The following is a 19055-nucleotide window of genomic DNA, read 5'->3' on the forward strand; positions in this document are numbered from 1 at the left end:
TAAAATGTAATATGGTCAACGTTGATTTACCGTTGAAAAAACTAACATGAAACATCTTTAAATTAAAGGAGAATGGGCATTTTGGACGTTGAGCGGCCATTAATAAAATTGGTATAAAATGAAAGAACTATAACTTAGGAAAATCTTTTACTATGTACGTTTTGCTGTTTTGCATTAAGAATGCAAGATATTGCAATATTAGTTTTGTTAATGCATTGTGCAATGCATGAAGGACAAATTGAATTATATTTTTATTTTTAACATAAAATATGATGCTCTGTCATTTTCCCTGAGTCTGAAGACATTAATCTTGAAAATCCGACTAATAAAACTCATATTATTAGATTTTTAGGACAACCACTTCAAGATTTTGTTCGAGTTTTCAAACAATTCAAACTAGCAAAAAATTCAACAGCAAAACTTTTAAAATAGGCTTAAAATTGTTGTTTTAAAATGCTTATAGTTTAGGTTCTAGTGGTTGGATATTCAAGATTAAGGTCATCAGACTCAGGGAAAATGACAGAGTATCATATTTTGCACTTAAAATACACATTAAAGTTATGACATTGAGACAATCTATATAAAGTGTTTAGTGCAAAAATGCATTATATCCGTTTTTGAAGAACGTCACAAGGATAAAACTTCTGCAATATATATGTAAGACTTATTTATATCAAAAATTAGCAAATTCATTCCTGGCCGCGTAACGTCCACGTTCCATACAAACTTGCCCATTCTCCTTTGAAACAAATAAAAAAAAATTCAATTTTTGTCGCACTTTAGGTTTTGTTGCATTTTATCACCTTAATTTTCAACAGTGAGATAGCACGTTGGTAAAGCATTCGCCTAGAGACCCAAGAGTTGTAGGTCCAATCCCCAGTGGCTGCCAATTTTTTATTTTTTTTATTTAAATTGATGCTTTTTTTAAAAGTTGAAACAACTTTGATTTAAGTATGTTTTGTAACTGTAAACCACTTTAAACTAACGATGTTCTACTTTGATTTTAAAATTTTCATCTTCAACGCAAAATCATTCCGAAAAATAGTTGAATTAACGTGGTTTTCGTTGATTTTAAGTTGTTTTTCCCTCAGTGTAGCTCGCTTTTACCTCCAATTTAAATGCCTCCTCATATACATAATAACAGATGCTTCCTTTTTAGGCCCATTACAACTCAGTGAACATCGACTACTCGGCTGTTGGGAACACATTGTAATCGGCCCTTTCGAAAACGAGAGTTAAAAATTGGGTAGTTGGTGCTGGTTGTCAGCTGTGTGTGAAATCGGCACAAAAGCACTCACCAAGTCTGCTGTATACTCTTCATCTACGATTGCTTTAAAGCAAAAAAAAAATTATGGAGTTATACATGAAATTTTCTTTACCTTCAAAAAACACAAGTTCCGATACGACTTAAATTCGTAAATGCCTTCGTACACTCGGTGTTAACGAAGCACGAGCGGTATTTCGCAGAAAAAGAGGCAACGACACATTTTTTTGTGAATACAAGCTCACAAAGAAAAAGACGTATTGACTGTGGATTAATTTTATATTAGATCAAAAGATGCAGATAGGAGTTTTAAAAATATTCAATTACCGTTTTTTGCTATGCAATAAAAAAAAATCAAATATTTTGATAACAAATTAAAGAATGATATTGATTTCAGGCACATTTTCTTATTCCACAGAAAATGCTGTTATTAAGAATTAATGAATGTCTAAAAAAAAAAAATTTAAGTGGAAAAATTTAGTAGGTAACCTACATTTTTACTTGCTCTATAGGGCAAGTATTGGTTTCGTTTCGAAAAAAAAATTTGAGGTTTTAATCAAAACCAACATTACGATGTACGTCTGTGCGTCTGTCGGGTGTGCGTTCATCTGTACACATTTCCACAGCCTAAACGGGTGGACGGATTTTCTTCAAATTTGATATCTACAGATGATTTTTATGGAATTCTGAAAGTTGGTTTTTCTTTGTTTTTTTATATCTCGCTTAGAAAGTGTACCTCCCATACAAATTTTTCAATTCAAACCAAATAACTCAAAAACGACTCTAACGATTTTGATTAAACTTTGTAGACGTAATATTCAAAGCGATTGCAACAAAACTGCATTTTTTTTTTTTCTCAAAAAAGTCAAAAAAGTGTACCTCCCATACAAATTTTTCAAATTTTACCAAATAACTCGAAAATGGCTCTAACGATTTTGATTAAACTTTACAAACGTAATATTCAAAGCAATTGCAATAAAACTGCATCTTTATAAAAAAAACCTTTTATTTTTCATTTAACAAAATTTTGCCCCAAATGTCGGCTCTTCCCCAACATCAACAAAATTTCTTTAATTTAATATAGAGACAGCCATTAAAATCTACAAGTAAACTAACGATCAAAAAATTTAAAACTTTACAGGCTCAAAGTTAATAAGTGTGAATAAATATGTTTTTTAATTTTTTTGGCATTAAACGTGTAAAGAGCGATTTTTGGAAAAGTCTGAAAAAAATGATTTTTTTAACAAGCTAAATCTCTAAAAATATAACAATTACAAATCTGAAAAATGTTCACATGATAGCTACACTTATTTAATTTGAGCCTGTAAAGTTTTAAATTTTTTGAACAAATGGTTTGGCTGGAATTTAAAATTGATCGAACAAGGTATAAGAAACCCCATGTTATTCCCATAAGAAACTTCAACCGCTTGGCGGCACGGGTTAGAATTAAGTTAGATACTTGAAACTTAGGGAATATTTTTTTTAGTTTATTTTCAGCCATATAAGATCCTAGGAGCATAGAAATTCTAGTTATTTTAAAATAACGAACACCCTATTGTGCACCTTGCTATTCACATCATGAAAAGCCACATTTTCTATTTACGAAAAAGTAGCATAGATTCCGCAGATTTGGTCAAATTAAAAAAAAAAAAATAAGCCAATTTGTGCCTAAATACATATTCTTTCCGAATATAACCTTACTTTATTTTTTTGTTTTTTTTTATTTTGCCAAAAAAATTGGGTAAAGTTGAAAAAATTGAGAAAAAAATCACTTTTTCAAGATTTATGGGATAAAACCCTACACTTAATTTGTTTAAACAACAGACTTATATATATCATTCAAAAGGTCTGGAAATCCTCTTTCCAAAAACATGTAACATATTTAGAATTGTTAAAAAAATGACTGACACATTGGTAGATTACATCGTAAAGTCTGTAAAAATGGTTTTTTGTAAATTAAAAAAAAATGGAGGGTTCCAAAAATATAACAAAAATATTTTTATGCATTATTCGACCATACGAACAACCTACACTATTTAATTCGTCGGGTGTATTTTCAGTGTTGCACCGTGTTATTTTCTGTTTAGACTCAGTAGTAGGTTAGGTACCTACTCTGTCTTCTTTTGAACCCTTGACCCTTACTTGAAATGATCGCTGATTCAAATAATTTAGTTTGTTTAATGTACTTTACGTACTTTTTTTTTGGAAATTACAATGTTATCTATGAATCAAACTATGTTTATGTTTACCCAAAAAAATTAAAAGGCATTGTACTTTTTTTTTGAAGAAATCATAAAAATACTTCGAAGAATTACGTATTTATCATTCAAATCATATATAAATTATAAAATCTTCCTGATTCGACCTTATCGTGTCTTATCATAAAAATACCTACTAAAAACCAACCATCCAAAAAAAAAATTATTTCAATAATTCTTATACCGGAAATACCTATGCTAAATGAAATTAAGAGAAAAAACAAAAATTTTAATTCACATTTCTCAAATTGAGTGACTTTTATTTTTCTTCGTTAGCATGTTACTCATGAGTGTGTTTTGGTTAAAGTCCGAAACCGTATCTATAATTGAACATTACGTTTCAATTTTATTCTTTGCGATAGGCTCATATCAATATGGTCAAAAGTATAATTTAAATATTTTATCTTTTTGGTTAGGGTAGCTATACAAGTAATCTTGATGCCTAGAGAATTTTTTTTTTCTTTCTTTTATATGTATATAAAAAAAAAAAAAACATTTGTTTCTTTTCTTTCATTATAAGTTTCGCGATTTCGTTTTCGTTTAAATGAAAACCGGCAAAAAGCGTAAAATCTAAATATACAGATAAAAAAATTAAAACAAAAAAAAATTGTGACAATCGCGACTGCGCCAAAAGAACTTAGATCTTCTAGTCGCGCTAAATTTATTTATTTTTAAATAAAAACAAACGATATACACAGTTTTTAGCAACAAAGACCAGAGGTAGTCTCTTTTTTACTCAGTTAACAAGCGTAACGCATCATTTGCGGGATTTCAAGACAGGCTGTCGGTTGTATGGAGAATTCATTATTTTTAAAAAATTAAATTAAATTAAAATAAAAAATAAGCAGCAACAAAAAAAAATGTGCTTAAATTATATAATTTGCTGTAATTATATTTAAAGTGCAATAAACAATAAACAAACAAAAAAACTTGATAATGAGAAATAAAAATATTTAAAAAGTGAAAAAAAAGAGACTGTTCGAACACAAAAAATATTTAAAAAAGAAGTTAAAATATAAAAAAACCCTTGCAAAAAAGATATTTCATCTTTAGAAAAGTTTAAAAAATCAATTTTTTGATCAATTTTCGTGTAAAAGTAAGTAACAAAATAATTCAAAACACGTTTCTTTTTTTTCTATAATTTCATTTTAAAATATTCAGTCCTTGTGCAAAAATAGTTCAAAGCCATTTTCAATATGTATACGACAAATTTTTAAAAATACTTTAAAATTGATTTAGTGCGGTTCTTAGAACGATATGTTCATAAATTAAGCTTTTTTTATTCTGTCTGGAATTTTGAATTTTCATGCGTGGGCATAGTGGATGCTGCAATATTTTACCTTCAAGACAAAAACTATTTAAAGATTTTTTTTGCTAAAAGTTATAAGTTCCTCAGAAATGTATGTTTTTTGCTTTTTGATTCAGCTATTCGATACTAGATGTCGTTGTTTCTTAGTTTTTTTATTTCTATTTTCTTGGTTCTTAAAATTTTTGATGTTGCAGAACTTGCTGCAACTGACTTTCATTTTAATTATTCTTGTTGTTTTCATTTAAATTTGTTTATATTTTTATTTATTTATTTATTTATTTTTTTTTTAATTTGAAGGTTGTCTGTATTTAAATAGAGCCAATATTTTGTTTACTTCTAACAAAATACCTTTGTTGATAAAAGAGGTCATAATTATTGATTACAATCAACTATGTTTTGTTTTTGTTTCATTTTCAAACCTGGCAAAAGTTTTGATTAATTCGCCTGCTCTCATTTTTGGGTGTTGAATAAGAAAAATTCTGATCCAACTGCTAAGGAACAATATTTATTCTATCCCAAAATTAAGTTAGAAGAGATTTGGAAGAATTTCAAAAATTCTTTGTTGTTTTTTTTAGTTTTATCTATATTATATAAATTATTTTTTATTTATGTTACTTTTCTAAGCTGTCCTGTTATGTGCAAGTTTCTTTAATAAATTATATTTATTACAATTATAAAAAAATAATAATATTACCAGGAAAATAAAATTGCCCTAATATTTCTCCAACATCTAATATTTGTTTAAATGAACACAAACACACTATGAATTAGTCTGCGATATTGAAAATGAATCACATGCAATCTTCTTAGACTGCTGTTACAAATGATGACTCCTTTTCCATAATTTATTTTTTTCATTTAAAAATTTTGCCCACTCATTTCTGTCTCACTATTGTTTGTTTTCAAAAACAATCTTCAAGCAACAATGTAACTAAAAGTTCTGTTTCATATCAAACACATCCATTTATAAGTAGATGTACTCATACCAAACTTAATTTTCATGATTTAGAAAACAAATTTGGCAGGTTAATACATACTTTGTTTCAATCAAAAATTTACAAAGACATTTAATGGTATTTTAGCAGACAATTTAAAATTCACAGAAATGTTGAACTTTACTCTCCGGTTAAAATATGTATATTCAAAATTGTTTGGTACTAAATAATTTATAAAGCAGTTTTGAGCAACTTTTTGGAACCAAAGAATACTTTTTTTTTTTTGAATTTTTGACGTATGCAGAACCGTTGTAATAGAACTTTGTGATATATTTGAACTATTGATTACAAATTTTGAAACCAGTTTTTAATCAATCTATTTTAGAGTACCTACCACTCTTTTATATGAACTTAATTAGTTAAAAAATTCTTTTTAGTTTCATTCATTTAAGTTTACTGAAGAACATTTCGATAATGCTATTATAATAATTATTTGAGAAATTGAGAGCAGGAGTGGAGTAACTGTTCATAGTTGAACAGCAAAAATAAAAAAAAAATAAAAAAAAAATACGTATACGCCACAGTGACCGTTCAAGTTTATTAGCTTAAAAAGTAAATATATACAACAATTTCCAACAAAATCACTTTATGTATATTTCTTGATCACTATTCAAGAGTCTATATATATAAAAAATTAGTCATTCTAACTTTAGGGGTAAATGGAACCCACATAATGACTGTTTGTTTTATGTATCTTTAAACATATTCAACTATGAATATGTTGTTTAAACAAAATAATGCTATAATTTCTGCCCGATAAACTTACAAGTTTGTGCTCAAGATAGTTTATTTAGGTTCCTAATTTTGGTCCTGAAGTAACAACAAGAAAAACCTTTTTCTGCATTTTTTAAATTAAAACAAATATTTATTTTAATTTTCATTCTTCATAGCAACATTGACTTTAATTTTCAATGAACAAAAAAAAAATAATAAAAAAATCGATCTTCAAACATACAACTTTTACCTACGTCATATACGACCTTTATTCAGACGCTTGCAGAAAAAAAAAATATACACATTAACCAAAAGCTTTGCAAATATATTAAATTTTTTTTTTTTTTTTTTCTTTTTCACCATGAGTTTATTTATCGTTTGATTTTAAAAATAGCTGCAGACGTTTAAAAATGTCTAATATTTTATTTTTTTTATAAAATTAAACTTTAGTTTTAAAAGATATAAATTATGATGTTTGAGCATACAAAGTTGTGAAAAAAAGATAAATGTAAATTTTGTAGGTACAAGTACTTTTTTGCTTTGATGTTTTTTTTTTTTTTGTTCAAGAAAAAAAAAACATTTGTTTTCTTTATACTTTGCTCAGTTGGGCGCCGACACTCATTGTTTAACGCCTTCAATTATATTTTTTTTATATAAATACTTTTCAATTTTTATTTATTTCATTTTTTTTTAATTTGAAAAGTAATTGTTTGGCTATCTTTATAAAAGCTTTAAATTTCAAATTTTTATTTTAAAATGTTTAACTAAAATCATATAAATAATAAAAAATTTTCACAATTTTACATACAAAACAATGCAAAAATTATCTCAAAAACTATAAAATTTAATTTAAAACAAATTTTCAAGTGAATAAATGCATTTTTATGATTCACAATATTATCTCGTCCAGACGAGAAAATGAAAATTTCATTAAACAAAACAGAACAGTAAATATTTATTACTAAACCTATGATTCAACTGGATGATTTTTTGCTATCGGTCGGTGGTAATAAACAAAAGAAACTTGAAAAAAGTTGGCAGTGTTTGAAAATTAAAAATCAAAAATCTTTTGAAACGTGTGGACCGACCTAATCAAAATATTTGTCTATAAAAATGATGATGATGACATTGTCTGGGTCGAAATTCAGAGTATCTCCGTCAGCCGCCGCCGCCATTGCCACCGCATCAAATCATCTTAAGAGTTTAGGTAAACCTACGCAATTTTAAGTCTTAATGGTCACAAATTATTACGTGTTAAAATCTGTTTTTCGTCTTTTTCTCGAGACAGTGTATCAAATTTTTTTTTCTCTCCAAATTAATGGTCTGTCAAAAGTCTGCTGGTGCAAAAAATAAAAAAAAAAAGTATATAAAACAAAAACACAAAATCCTTTTTGCTACCCAAGATGAAATGTTTTTTCACCAGCCAGACTTTTATTTCTACTGACGTCATTGTTTCCGGATAAGATGCCAGCAAGATAATTTTATTTTCAAAATATAATTATGTATATCTGATGTATGTACCAGATGAATTTTCAGCAGCATTTTAGCCATATGATATTTACAGAACTGATTGAATATTGGCAACAGATGAAATGGAATTAAACACTTGAAAAGTATGAACAGAAAGAAGGACATGTAATGTAAAAGCAAAAGTAAATGCACTGCAATTAACAATCCAAATAAAGTTTAAAGACAGAAGACAAAATCAAACGAACCTTAAAAAAACAATAACTGCATAAGTGTGCTTCTCCGTTAATAGCTGCGTTCCTTTGAGAACATTTATCTACTGCTAGTACTTTAAACTACTGTAAGTACTTAGCAGTAGATGAATACTCCCAAAGGAACGCAGCTAATATTAACTTAATGAGTTTATAAACTTGAGCGGTCACTGTGACGTATGCGTAACCTTTTTTTTATAAGGAGTTCCTTGGTGACGATTCTTTGACCTTTCAAATGATTTATTTGATCACGATCACGAGAGCGGTTGGCTCTCTGAGTCTGCCAATGTAATTATATAAAATTAAATTTAATTGATTTCAACTGGTAAATTTGCAAGAGTTTCTTTAGATCTTGGCTTTTTGGAAATCCGTAAAATTTTAAACAGTACAAATTGTCTTGTTTATAAACATTTTGCTTATCTTTTCTTATTTAACATTGATAAACGTCAACTGGGTAAAGCATACCCTCGTCATATTGGTCAAATCGAATACCAATTTTTAAATTTCCTGTTTCAAATGAAGTACGAATAAAATATGGCTCAGGTCCAATTTATTCGCACTCCATTCAAAGTCATATGCGATTTCAGAGATTTCTCATTTTAAATGGAGACGTTGAATATAATGGAGAGTCAACGGCGTATACAGGAGGGGGGGGGGGGGTCACGGGGTCATGACCCCCACAAGAACTCAAAACTTAAACAAGAAATTTGTATGTGATTTGCAAAATGTCGAAGTTTTAGAACATGAACGAAAATGAAAAGTGAAAAACTTTTTCGGTATTTAAACCAACTATTTTCCTATATTTTGGGGATATTTTAAGCAACCGTTATGCTGGAATAGGATTTTTTTGATTCGTTCGATAATATAAGGCATTGATAGGCTACAAGTTAAGCTGTGTTGTAGAGTTTTGTATGGATTTAAAATCCAAATATTTTTTTAATTTTGACTAAACCGATAAAATAGATAAGAATATAAGCAAGCTTGTCTAAAGGCAAATTAAATATTTAAGCAAGCTTAGATCACTTAAAATATCCTTCGGTCAATTTAAGAAAATCTAATAAATATAACTGAATATGTTTTATATTTTAAACCGCCGATAAATACCTCAAAGCTGACGAAAATTGTAAAATCCTTAGTGAGTCATCCAAAGCATTTCTTTAATTAGTATTGGCGTTTGAAATTTCGAAAAAATATCTACCCTAAAACTAGCATAATTTTGTTTAATATTTTGTGGTACGACAAAAATATTGTTTTGTCTTTACTATTTTCACAGAGGTACCTATTTGAATCCTGTAACCCCCTCGTTTTTAAAAAAAAATAAAAATTCGCGTACAATTTTAAAACAAAATTTAAAAAAAATTATATTTTCAAACACAATTTTTTTGGAAAAACTTTGCGATTCGTTTGCCTGAGTTTAGGAAGACAATTAATTCGAAAGTTACCAGTGTTATTAAATTAAAATGATTTTTATTTTAACTTATAAAATAATTCTGTTGAGTTGTTTAAAGGCAAATTATTGAATCGAAGGACTTGTACATTACTAGGGATGGGGTTTCCATGCAAATGCATGTTTTTTTAGGAACACCTTGGAAGCATGGCAACGAAGTATGTACACGAATCAGGATATTTCCTTTAAAATGGCCATCAATCGTTAGTGCATATTTTTGCATATTTTGCGTTTATTAGCAATTTTTTTTTTACATATTTTGACAAATTTTGAAAATAAATGCATGTTTTTCGTGCATATTTTCGCAAAATTTGGCAAAAATAACGAAATTTCTCGCTTAAAATTTTTGACTAAAAGTGACTGAAAGTCAATTGGAAAAAAGTCAAAAAAGTAAGCAAATGCTGTGCAAAACTGGCAAATCAACGTTGTCCAAACTCATAAAAAACACGCTCAAATTATAAATTGGATTATATAAGAGTAAATTTTCGCCAATTTTATTTATTTTTTTTTAAAGAAAATCCCAATATTTCCAAAAAGTTACATCTTTGAACTCGGAAATGGTTTTGTATATAGATTTCATAAAAGTTACGTAAAATCTTTTTATAATTTTTTAAAGAAATATTGATATTTTACAAATTCATGTGGCTGGCCTTAAAAGCATATTTAAAATGCATATTTTTTTTAAGAGTATATTTTGAGCGCATAATTTTCGTTTTTAAGTGTATGAAAATCCTATCCCTATACATTACACTGTACTTTAAGGACAGGATGGTCTTAATTGGTTAGACTTAAAGTTGAACCCTAAACAAAAGCAAACGAATCACACAACGTTTTTGTTTGGTTATTCTTAGAACTCTTCGGAACTGCTCGATTCCATATGCAAAACTAACAAACTTTAATATTTTTAATTCAAATAGCATATTTTCAAGTTTATGCCTACTATCAAAACTTTTGTAAAAAAAAATTTGGCATTGTAGTAGAAAATCTATAAAGCTCTAGGAGTTTATTAAAAAGGATGTTATGATCAATGGTAGATTATCTGCAATTGAGACTTACAGGGCCTTAAGAAAGGCTCTTTGGTCTGAGATAGTTTCCATTTGAACCCATTTTCTTTATTTATTTTAAAAGTCCTTACTTCTCTTCCCGGTTATAAAAATTGGTTTTCTTTTGTATATGTGATACCCAGAAGCGCGGAGTTTATGAAGAAGATCTATGATTTCTTACAGAAGCAACAGTAACATCTGTAAGGGCTTTATTTAAACAAAATTGTTTGTAGAGATGTAAAATTGTAAATTGTAAAATGCTATGTTATTTAAGGCAAAGAACCTTGATATCTCATAAGTTTCGGCAGACTTTACTGTATTGTCAGAAAGTACTTCCAGGGTATGCCTGTCATTGTACAATCATCTCCTTAGAAGAAATTAACACACATTGTTCACATTTGGGGCTATAGCCACTTAGCTATGAATGAAAAAGCCGATATCCAGGTTGTGTCGTTAATGAATTATAACTTAAAAAGCTTTCTTTATTCATTAGGTAGCCTCTATTGTTATAATATCAAGTTTAATAAAAAACAACATCTCACTATATTTGTTGACATTGACTTTTTAAAACAAGTTACAAAATCAAACAATTAACTTAATGTTTATGCGTCAAAAGACATGATTGGCAATTACAAACCGTTAGCGTCTTTTCGAAATATTTAATTATTTAATTTTTTTGTATTTCTTCATATTATATGTATGTATTTTTTTTTTTTTAATGAACATACAATTAATGCGTGATCAGTCTCGACGAGCCGCGACCGACTACCTCCTAACTCTTCCCCAAACCCGCTCTCCTACTGTATGATTGCCTCTATTTCGAGCCTAAAACGTCATCTTTTTTATCGAATAGATTGAAAGATACACATTAACATCACCCAAAAACACAACATTTCTGCCGTCCATTGATTGTCTCCTAGAAGTTGTTGTGAGGTGTGTTACGCAAAGTGATATTTTTAAACATGCTCTCTCGCTATCTCTCTGCGTACAACAATTTTTGCTAGTTTGCAATTTATTTTCTCACTCGACTTTCTCACTTTTTTTCTCTAAAAAATGTAGTTCTCCTTCGTGATGAAAATAATCACAATAGAATAAAACACATTTGAAAAACAACAGTGTTTTTGAGAATAGAAACACAAATTTTGAAAGAAATAAACATGAAAAAACTAACACGCGCGATTTGCGACAGAATTGTATACAATTCTGCGAAATGGAAGAAAAAAATCAACTTTTTCAGCCGCACCTTCAGACAGTTTTTTTTTTCTCATATTTTCAGTATCTATTTGTGATTTCTCATGATCACTTGATTTCGGTAAGAGTTTTGTTAAGCTTTCTTAAAAATCGAATTAAAATCTTTATTTTTAAGGTGCGAAAAAGTAAAATTATGCTTATTTTCGAAAATATTTTTTAAGTTCAAAATTTTTAAAAAAAATTATTTTTTCTCCGTTACAGTTGACGTTCTCAAGATGATGCAACAAAGTGAAGCTATTAACGGAACAATGGGCGGTCCAGGAGTGCAAAATATTGATCCGACACAAGCTTCAACGTCCAACTTTAATGGCAACGGTATGATACACCCGCAGTTGCAGCAACAGCAACAACAGCCCCAACAACCACAACAACAACAACAGCAGCAACAACAACAACAGCAATCCACCCAACAACAACAACAACAGTCAAATGCTAAAAAGATTCGACGAAATGCTCAAGTCATTATTACAGAACAACCAGCTTGGAAATCGTTACGGTTTCGTTACGAATGCGAAGGACGATCGGCTGGCTCGATACCAGGCATCAATAGTACGCCGGAAAATAAGACATTTCCGACAATTGAAATTGTTGGTTATAAAGGACGAGCGGTTGTAGTAGTGTCATGTGTAACGAAGGATCCACCATATAGGTGAGTTGATAAATAAAAAACAAATCATGTGTGCAATTCACACGTGGTAGAAATGAAACCTTAAAAAATAATTTTCCCTGCAAAAAATAAATAGAAAAAATTCACCTTTTTTTTATTCCATCACCATATTATTATTCAATACATTTTCTTTTTTATATGACAACTTATAATAAATTTTATATCATCTGAAAGCTTATTGTTTCACCCTTTATATGACGCTTTAATCATATTTCTATCATGCCTATAAAAAAAGTAAGAATTTCTTAAAGCCAACCATGTCGAAATTTCAAACTGAGACTGGTGGCTGGTTAAATAATATGTATGTGCTCTAGATCAAAAGATATAACGTATTTAGAAAAAGGGCATGTTTTTACCGTTATCTCAGGATTTTTAATATGAAATCAAACTGAAATTTATGCACAGTTATAGTATTTTTAATTACCTGTCTACAGTATAAATTTCATGTATCTATCTATTTAAATCAGTACTATACTAAAGAAGTTTTCACTTCAAAAAATAAATAAATAAATAACAAACAGATGGCGTTAGTGAACGATAGATAAGTATAGGTACCTACACAAACAAATTAACTAAATAAGAAGGTATAATTCAATAAGAAAGAAAAAACATATTAATTTTTGAATTTATTGTATTTTCAGTCATCGTAGAAGAAAATTAAGATGTTTAGTGTCGTTGCAAAATCATTATTTGTCATAATCATAATAAAGTTGTCAAACTCAATCTTATGGTTTGTTACATTTTTGGAACAACTAGCGATTTTTGCATTTTGATAGCTTTTATATGTTTAATGCGAACAAGGGTTAATACTTTGTTACTTTATTAGAGTCAGCCGAAAAACTTTTTTTTCGAATTTCAAATCGTAAAAATAGCGCAGAAAAGTTGCGAATGGTGAAGACTAAGAATGGTTTAAAATATAATACAAAATTGTGCATAGTAAAAAGTTTAACAGTGCGTTTACTACCTTGGCACTTATTGAGCTTTGTTTTAAAAATTTTGAATTTTTTTCATTGAATATGAATTCTTGTACTAATTAAATAATTAATAAGTTAAAAGTCGAATATCTTTTTTACGTCAGTTTAGCTAAATTTCTAACATTTATTACTTGTGATCTTATGCCCGAGTAGATGGGAATTGCATTAATTTCTTTTTTAAGGTTATCCCATTTTAAAGTGTAGAAGTGTAAAAATCTGTAGCTCCTTTATAGCTGATTGTTTCCGTTGGATCATGTCCATCATGAATATTAAAAATTTTTTTAAAGCAGGTTTGTTTCATCGCGCATATTGTCTCCTACTGTAGACTATATACAGAAATCGTTTGACTATACCAGTAATAGAATTGACTTTTAAAACAAAGTGCAATTAACATTTCAAAGTGTGCACAAAAAACCAAAGCTTCAGGAAGAGTCAGTTTGGTAGGTAAAATTAAAGCACTACAGTCACACAGAGCTCGTTCCTAGCTGTAAACTGAAAGATTTGGTGCAAGTATTCCAAAAAGTTCTTCGAGATGTCCAATGGAGAATCAGTTGAAAATGTAGTAGATCTGAATCAGAAGGCCCCAGGATAATTAAGATTGTTTCAAGTTTATTTAAATTGTAACAGAACAGCTTATGCGTTACTTTATTTAACTTTAATACTTTACTGTGTTCTTCATCGTTCAGCATAGCTTAATTGTACTAGAATATTTCAAGAAATAATAAATCCATTCAATTGTACTATACTACTTTAATTATAGATTTAAAATACAACTTTTGTTCAACATCTCGAAAACTAATGTTATTTTATTGTTTGTTATATTTATTTACAGACCACATCCTCATAATTTAGTTGGTAAAGAAGGCTGTAAAAAGGGAGTTTGCACACTGGAAATCAATAGCGAAACCATGAGAGCAGTATTTAGTAATTTAGGAATACAATGTGTTAAGAAAAGAGATATCGAAGCAGCTCTGGTAGCACGTGAAGATATTCGAGTAGATCCCTTTAAAAGTAAGTTTAAAACAAAAAATTAAAAATAAAATAATCATTACAAAAATATCAACCCTTCTTTTTTCCAGCTGGATTCTCACATAAAAATCAACCATCAAGCATAGATTTAAATTCAGTTCGTTTATGTTTTCAAGTGTTTCTTGAAAGTGATGTAAAAGGTCGTTTCACTGTACCACTCTTACCTGTTGTTTCCGATCCAATTTTCGACAAGAAGGCAATGTCAGATTTGGTAATCTGCCGTCTTTGCAGTTGTTCGAGTACAGTTGAGGGTGGCAAAGAAATTATACTTCTTTGTGAGAAAGTTACCAAAGAAGATATTTCGGTGCGTTTCTATGAGGAACAAGATGGCAATTTAGTGTGGGAAGGTTTTGGTGATTTTCAACATACGGATGTTCATAAACAAACAGCTATTACTTTTAAAACACCACGCTATAGAACGCTAAAAACAAACGAAATAGCTAAGGTAAGTTGCTTATTTGAGACCTTTGACAGTTAGACAACAGTACCACTCCCGACTAACTATTTTCCTTCTGTAAATCCTTACAGATGTTCTTGTAGCTTCTGTAAAGCTTTATAGAAGCAATATTAGGTGTGTTTTTTATTACCACCGGTCTTAACTGGACAAAAAAAACACAGTCGGGGCTAAGCAATTTGCATGTTAAATACAACAACGCTTAGTTGTTTAGCCCAGATAATTCTCTGGGCTTAACTTTTTCAACAGATTTAAATCTGTGCTACCAAATCAAATTGTTAGTAAATTGTTTAGAATGGGCAGGTTCAGAAACGTTGGGGACTTAATATTTAGGTAATTTCTCGGTCTCTGATTGGTCAGCTGTCAAAAAAAATCCTTCCAATTTAGGTAATTTTATTTGAAAGCTGACTGGAAAGTTAGGCAAGAAAATTTTCCCTAAAAATTTAGGAAAGTTTTTTTTGTCAACATGACAGCAGATTGTTTTTAATTAAAGAATTATTTTAGAAAAATTAAATTTATTTTTGTAAAATTCGAAATTTGACAATAGCATTACATCCAAACTAATTTAGTCAATTTACTCAAATTTCCGTTCAGAAAATGACGTTGCCTAAATATCTAGTCCCTAATATTTCCTGAACGTGCCCAATTTGTTTAAAAACATCAAAACTAATGTTTGGAATGACAACTATTATTTTTTAAATATTATTTATTTAATAGTTGGTTAAACTTTTTTTTCAAAAACACACAAGAACACCCACAAGCGAAAAATATAACAACTTTATATTTTGTTTGTGTCAGCTGATTTCGGAACATTTAATATGCAGTGCTGCCAATTTTTCTCGCTAAGCCCCGAGGCGTTTTTTTTGTCCAGTTAAGCCCGGTGGTAATAAAAAACACGCCTATTGTTAATTTTGCACACAAACAAATCTTTTGCACCGAAGGAGTGATGCCAAATAATTTTTCTCCAAAGCAACTTATTTTTCATCTAATTCCAGGTCTTCATTCAACTGCGACGACCATCGGACGGTGCTGTCAGTGAACCTCTACCATTTGACTTTCTTCCTTTAGAATCAGGTAGGCGTACTTTCTGGGCAATCCGTAAAAACTTGAAACGGAAAGCCGACATGAATGTATTTCAGCAAATACTCAATGAAGATAAGGCAGCCCTATTGGCTGCCAAACAAGCAATACCTTCATACACGGAAGTAGGTTGTCAAAGTGACGTTATTAATTTAGATACCCCAACCGAAGAAGACCATACAAAATCATTTGAAACGACAGATGATGAAGAATCGGCAAAACGACGCATGGAAAAAGAAGTCGATAGTATAATTGATGAAAAGCTTAAAGAAATGGAACTTGAAGTGCGCGAGCCAGTACGTGAACCAGAACCGGAGCCAGAACCACAACAACGTTATCAAAGTGTTCAAACACAAACTCAAGATTCAATGGAGGACGTCGTAGATGTATCGATTCAAGAAGACATTTCAGAACCGCGAAAATTGACAACTAATGACAAAATTACCGATTGGCTTAAGTCAAATGATGAATTTGAACGAACCGATGAAAGTGAATCTCCTCCGGTCAATGGTCACATTACAGCTCGCACAATATCAACTGTCGTAACTTCGGAAGAAGATAAAACCTTAAATGATTTACTTGATCATTCTGAAGAGTTGGAAGAAATTTACAGCGAAAATAAGCTTAGAATTGAAACTTTTAATAATACACTGATAAATGAGTTGGCAAGTTCTTCGGTCGATGGAAGTTTGACAAAAAGTTCCATTTCGAAAATGGAAGTTGAAGAGAGTTTCGATGATGCCGCAACATATACAAGTCTTGAGATGGCATTTAAAAATCCCTTTCCCATGGCTGGTGGTATGTCAAATCTACTTGATGGTCTAATAGCTCCACAGCAGGCATCAGCTAATAATTATGATCCTGTTGAAATAATTGTAAACCCTCCAGCACCAATGCTTAATATGCCATCACCTACTGCAAACCGTTTGAGTTTTGTTGGTGATGAGAATTGTCCCCCACTTCCACCAAAACGTATACGTAAACAAGATCTACCAATTAGCCCACCTGCTCGAAGCAGTCCAACATCTCCAGCAAGACCTCCATCACAGATTATTATTATGAAGACTCCTGATCAATCGCCACCAACGAAAAGATTGCCACCTACCCCGAATAACAGTAATATGTCACGGCAGAAAAAGCCTGGTTTCTTTTCAAAGCTATTCTCTCGGCGAAAGAGTAAGTCCGATCTATCTCAGACTTCATCATCTCCAGGCTCAAAAACTGCAAGTCCAATGGGATCTCGCGAACCTAGCTTAGCTCATTTTTCACTTAACGACATAAACCGATCATCAGTTCGTTCTTTGAAATCAATTCAACCATCTAGTATATCGGCATCGAACAGTCCTACAAACGGTGCTAAACCTGGACGAACCGTTGGTGGCAAACCGGTTGGTAGAAGTGTGAGTAGTGTGTCTGGTAAGAGACCCCATCTCACAGCCGAGGTTATACACATCCCACTCAAAGGTGACTCATCGAATAGTCTGCCCATGCATGAAGCCTACTCTGATGCAAGCACTGTGACGTTAAGTAATATGCTTGACAGAAAAACTGTCAGTGCCATGCAACTGGTTGACATTCCGATCAATGATGGTAATATGGAATTAGTTGCCATTGCTGATCGGCAAAGTTTGAAAAATCTTTGTGAAGGTCAATATGGAGTGGCACTTCATCCGGATGTTGATTTGACAGAAGCTGAACATTTTGCTTTGTACACGAGTGTACCACCGAATGCAACAATGAGTGAATTTGATGAAACGTCATGTTATTATGCGCCAGTTGATGCTGGAGAAATTTTAACACCCGAAGAGGTTGCAAAACGACTTACCGAAGCGAATAAAATTAACTGAGCAAAAATCGAATAAAAAATCTAGTACATTTAGTTTAAAAACAAAGAAAAACATCACTGGAAAGGGATAGATTTTTTTCCCATCAGTGCTGATCTTACAACTTATTGGGGCTGTCAGGGTCAACTGTCAAACTCTATTTACAGAACTGTCACTGATTTGAGGCCAACATTTTTTTTTAGAAATCAAGGAATCATTTGACACGAGTTCAGATAAAATTATATTTCAGAGAAATTCCACACTCAGTCCAAAACAACGAATTTAAATAAATTAAATCTAAACTATTAATATCTGTCAAAATGCCTGGAAATCTGAAATTAGTTGTTTTGGACTAAGTGTGGAAACAGAGCTATTTTGATTCTCAGTATTTGACAGCTAAATTCACAAAGAAGACGCGTTCAAATTACTGAAATCATTCAAATTGAGATTTAATTTTTATGAACTGGTGTATTTTTATAAAAATAATTTGACATTTCTGTCTGGAAATTCTGGAACGGAAAAATGCATTCATATGATAAACATTAAACAAATGAAAATAAGGGATATTGTCAATTGTGTTCGTTGTTTGTATTAAAAATCTCACAAGTATAATAATATTGTGGGTTCATAATAATTTATTTGTCAAAGCCAACGTTAAAAAAAAAAAGAATAAAACTGATTACTTTATCGTTGTGTCATATTGTTGCCCAATATATATATTAAATTTTTTTTTGTAAACCATTTTGTATTTGAAAAAAATATTGTCAATCTATAAACAAAACCAAAATTAGTTTTGTTGAAAGATATTTTGTATTTTATAAGATTTTATTGTACCTTGCGCAGTCATATCAAGTGAAGTTAAACAACAGCAAAAAAACAAACAAACCGAAAATTATTTTGTATAATATATAAGAAACTAATTCCCGATATAAATATATTTTAGCCAATGTTTTAAATGAAAATTTAAAGAAAAAGAAAAAAAACGTATGACGGAAAAAAACCTATCTAACACCTTGTTTTTGTTTTTAG

General features: G+C 30.2%; 2 protein-coding genes across 4 annotated transcripts in view; both read left to right on the forward strand.

Annotated features, from left to right (window-relative positions):
• Positions 1 to 19055, forward strand: part of LOC129913896 (dorsal-related immunity factor Dif-like) — a 102341-nt gene that overhangs the window by 74194 nt on the left and 9092 nt on the right. For 2 of the 3 annotated variants that reach the window (XM_055992875.1, XM_055992867.1), the window contains 4 exons: positions 12201 to 12648; positions 14473 to 14651; positions 14720 to 15114; positions 16119 to 16197. In XM_055992875.1, coding sequence (XP_055848850.1) covers positions 12215 to 12648; positions 14473 to 14651; positions 14720 to 15114; positions 16119 to 16197 — 1087 coding nt within the window. In that variant the 5' untranslated portion in view covers positions 12201 to 12214. Of the gene's footprint in view, positions 1 to 4487; positions 4619 to 12200; positions 12649 to 14472; positions 14652 to 14719; positions 15115 to 16118; positions 16198 to 19055 lie in introns of those variants that run through there. The other variant, XM_055992883.1, reaches the window with a different exon arrangement.
• LOC129913915 (embryonic polarity protein dorsal-like) lies at positions 16204 to 19049 on the forward strand. Its single transcript, XM_055992896.1, has one exon. The coding sequence runs from the start codon at positions 16248 to 16250 to the stop codon at positions 18048 to 18050; it is 1803 nt and encodes a 600-aa protein (XP_055848871.1). The 5' UTR covers positions 16204 to 16247; the 3' UTR covers positions 18051 to 19049.

This window comes from Episyrphus balteatus, chromosome 1 (assembly GCF_945859705.1).
Source record: "Episyrphus balteatus chromosome 1, idEpiBalt1.1, whole genome shotgun sequence".
Classification (NCBI taxonomy): Eukaryota; Metazoa; Arthropoda; class Insecta; order Diptera; family Syrphidae; genus Episyrphus; species Episyrphus balteatus.

Coding starts and splice junctions, on each gene's coding strand:
- LOC129913915 (XM_055992896.1), top strand. CDS start 16,248: ATGAATGTATTTCAGCAAATACTCAATGAAGATAAGGCAGCCCTATTG.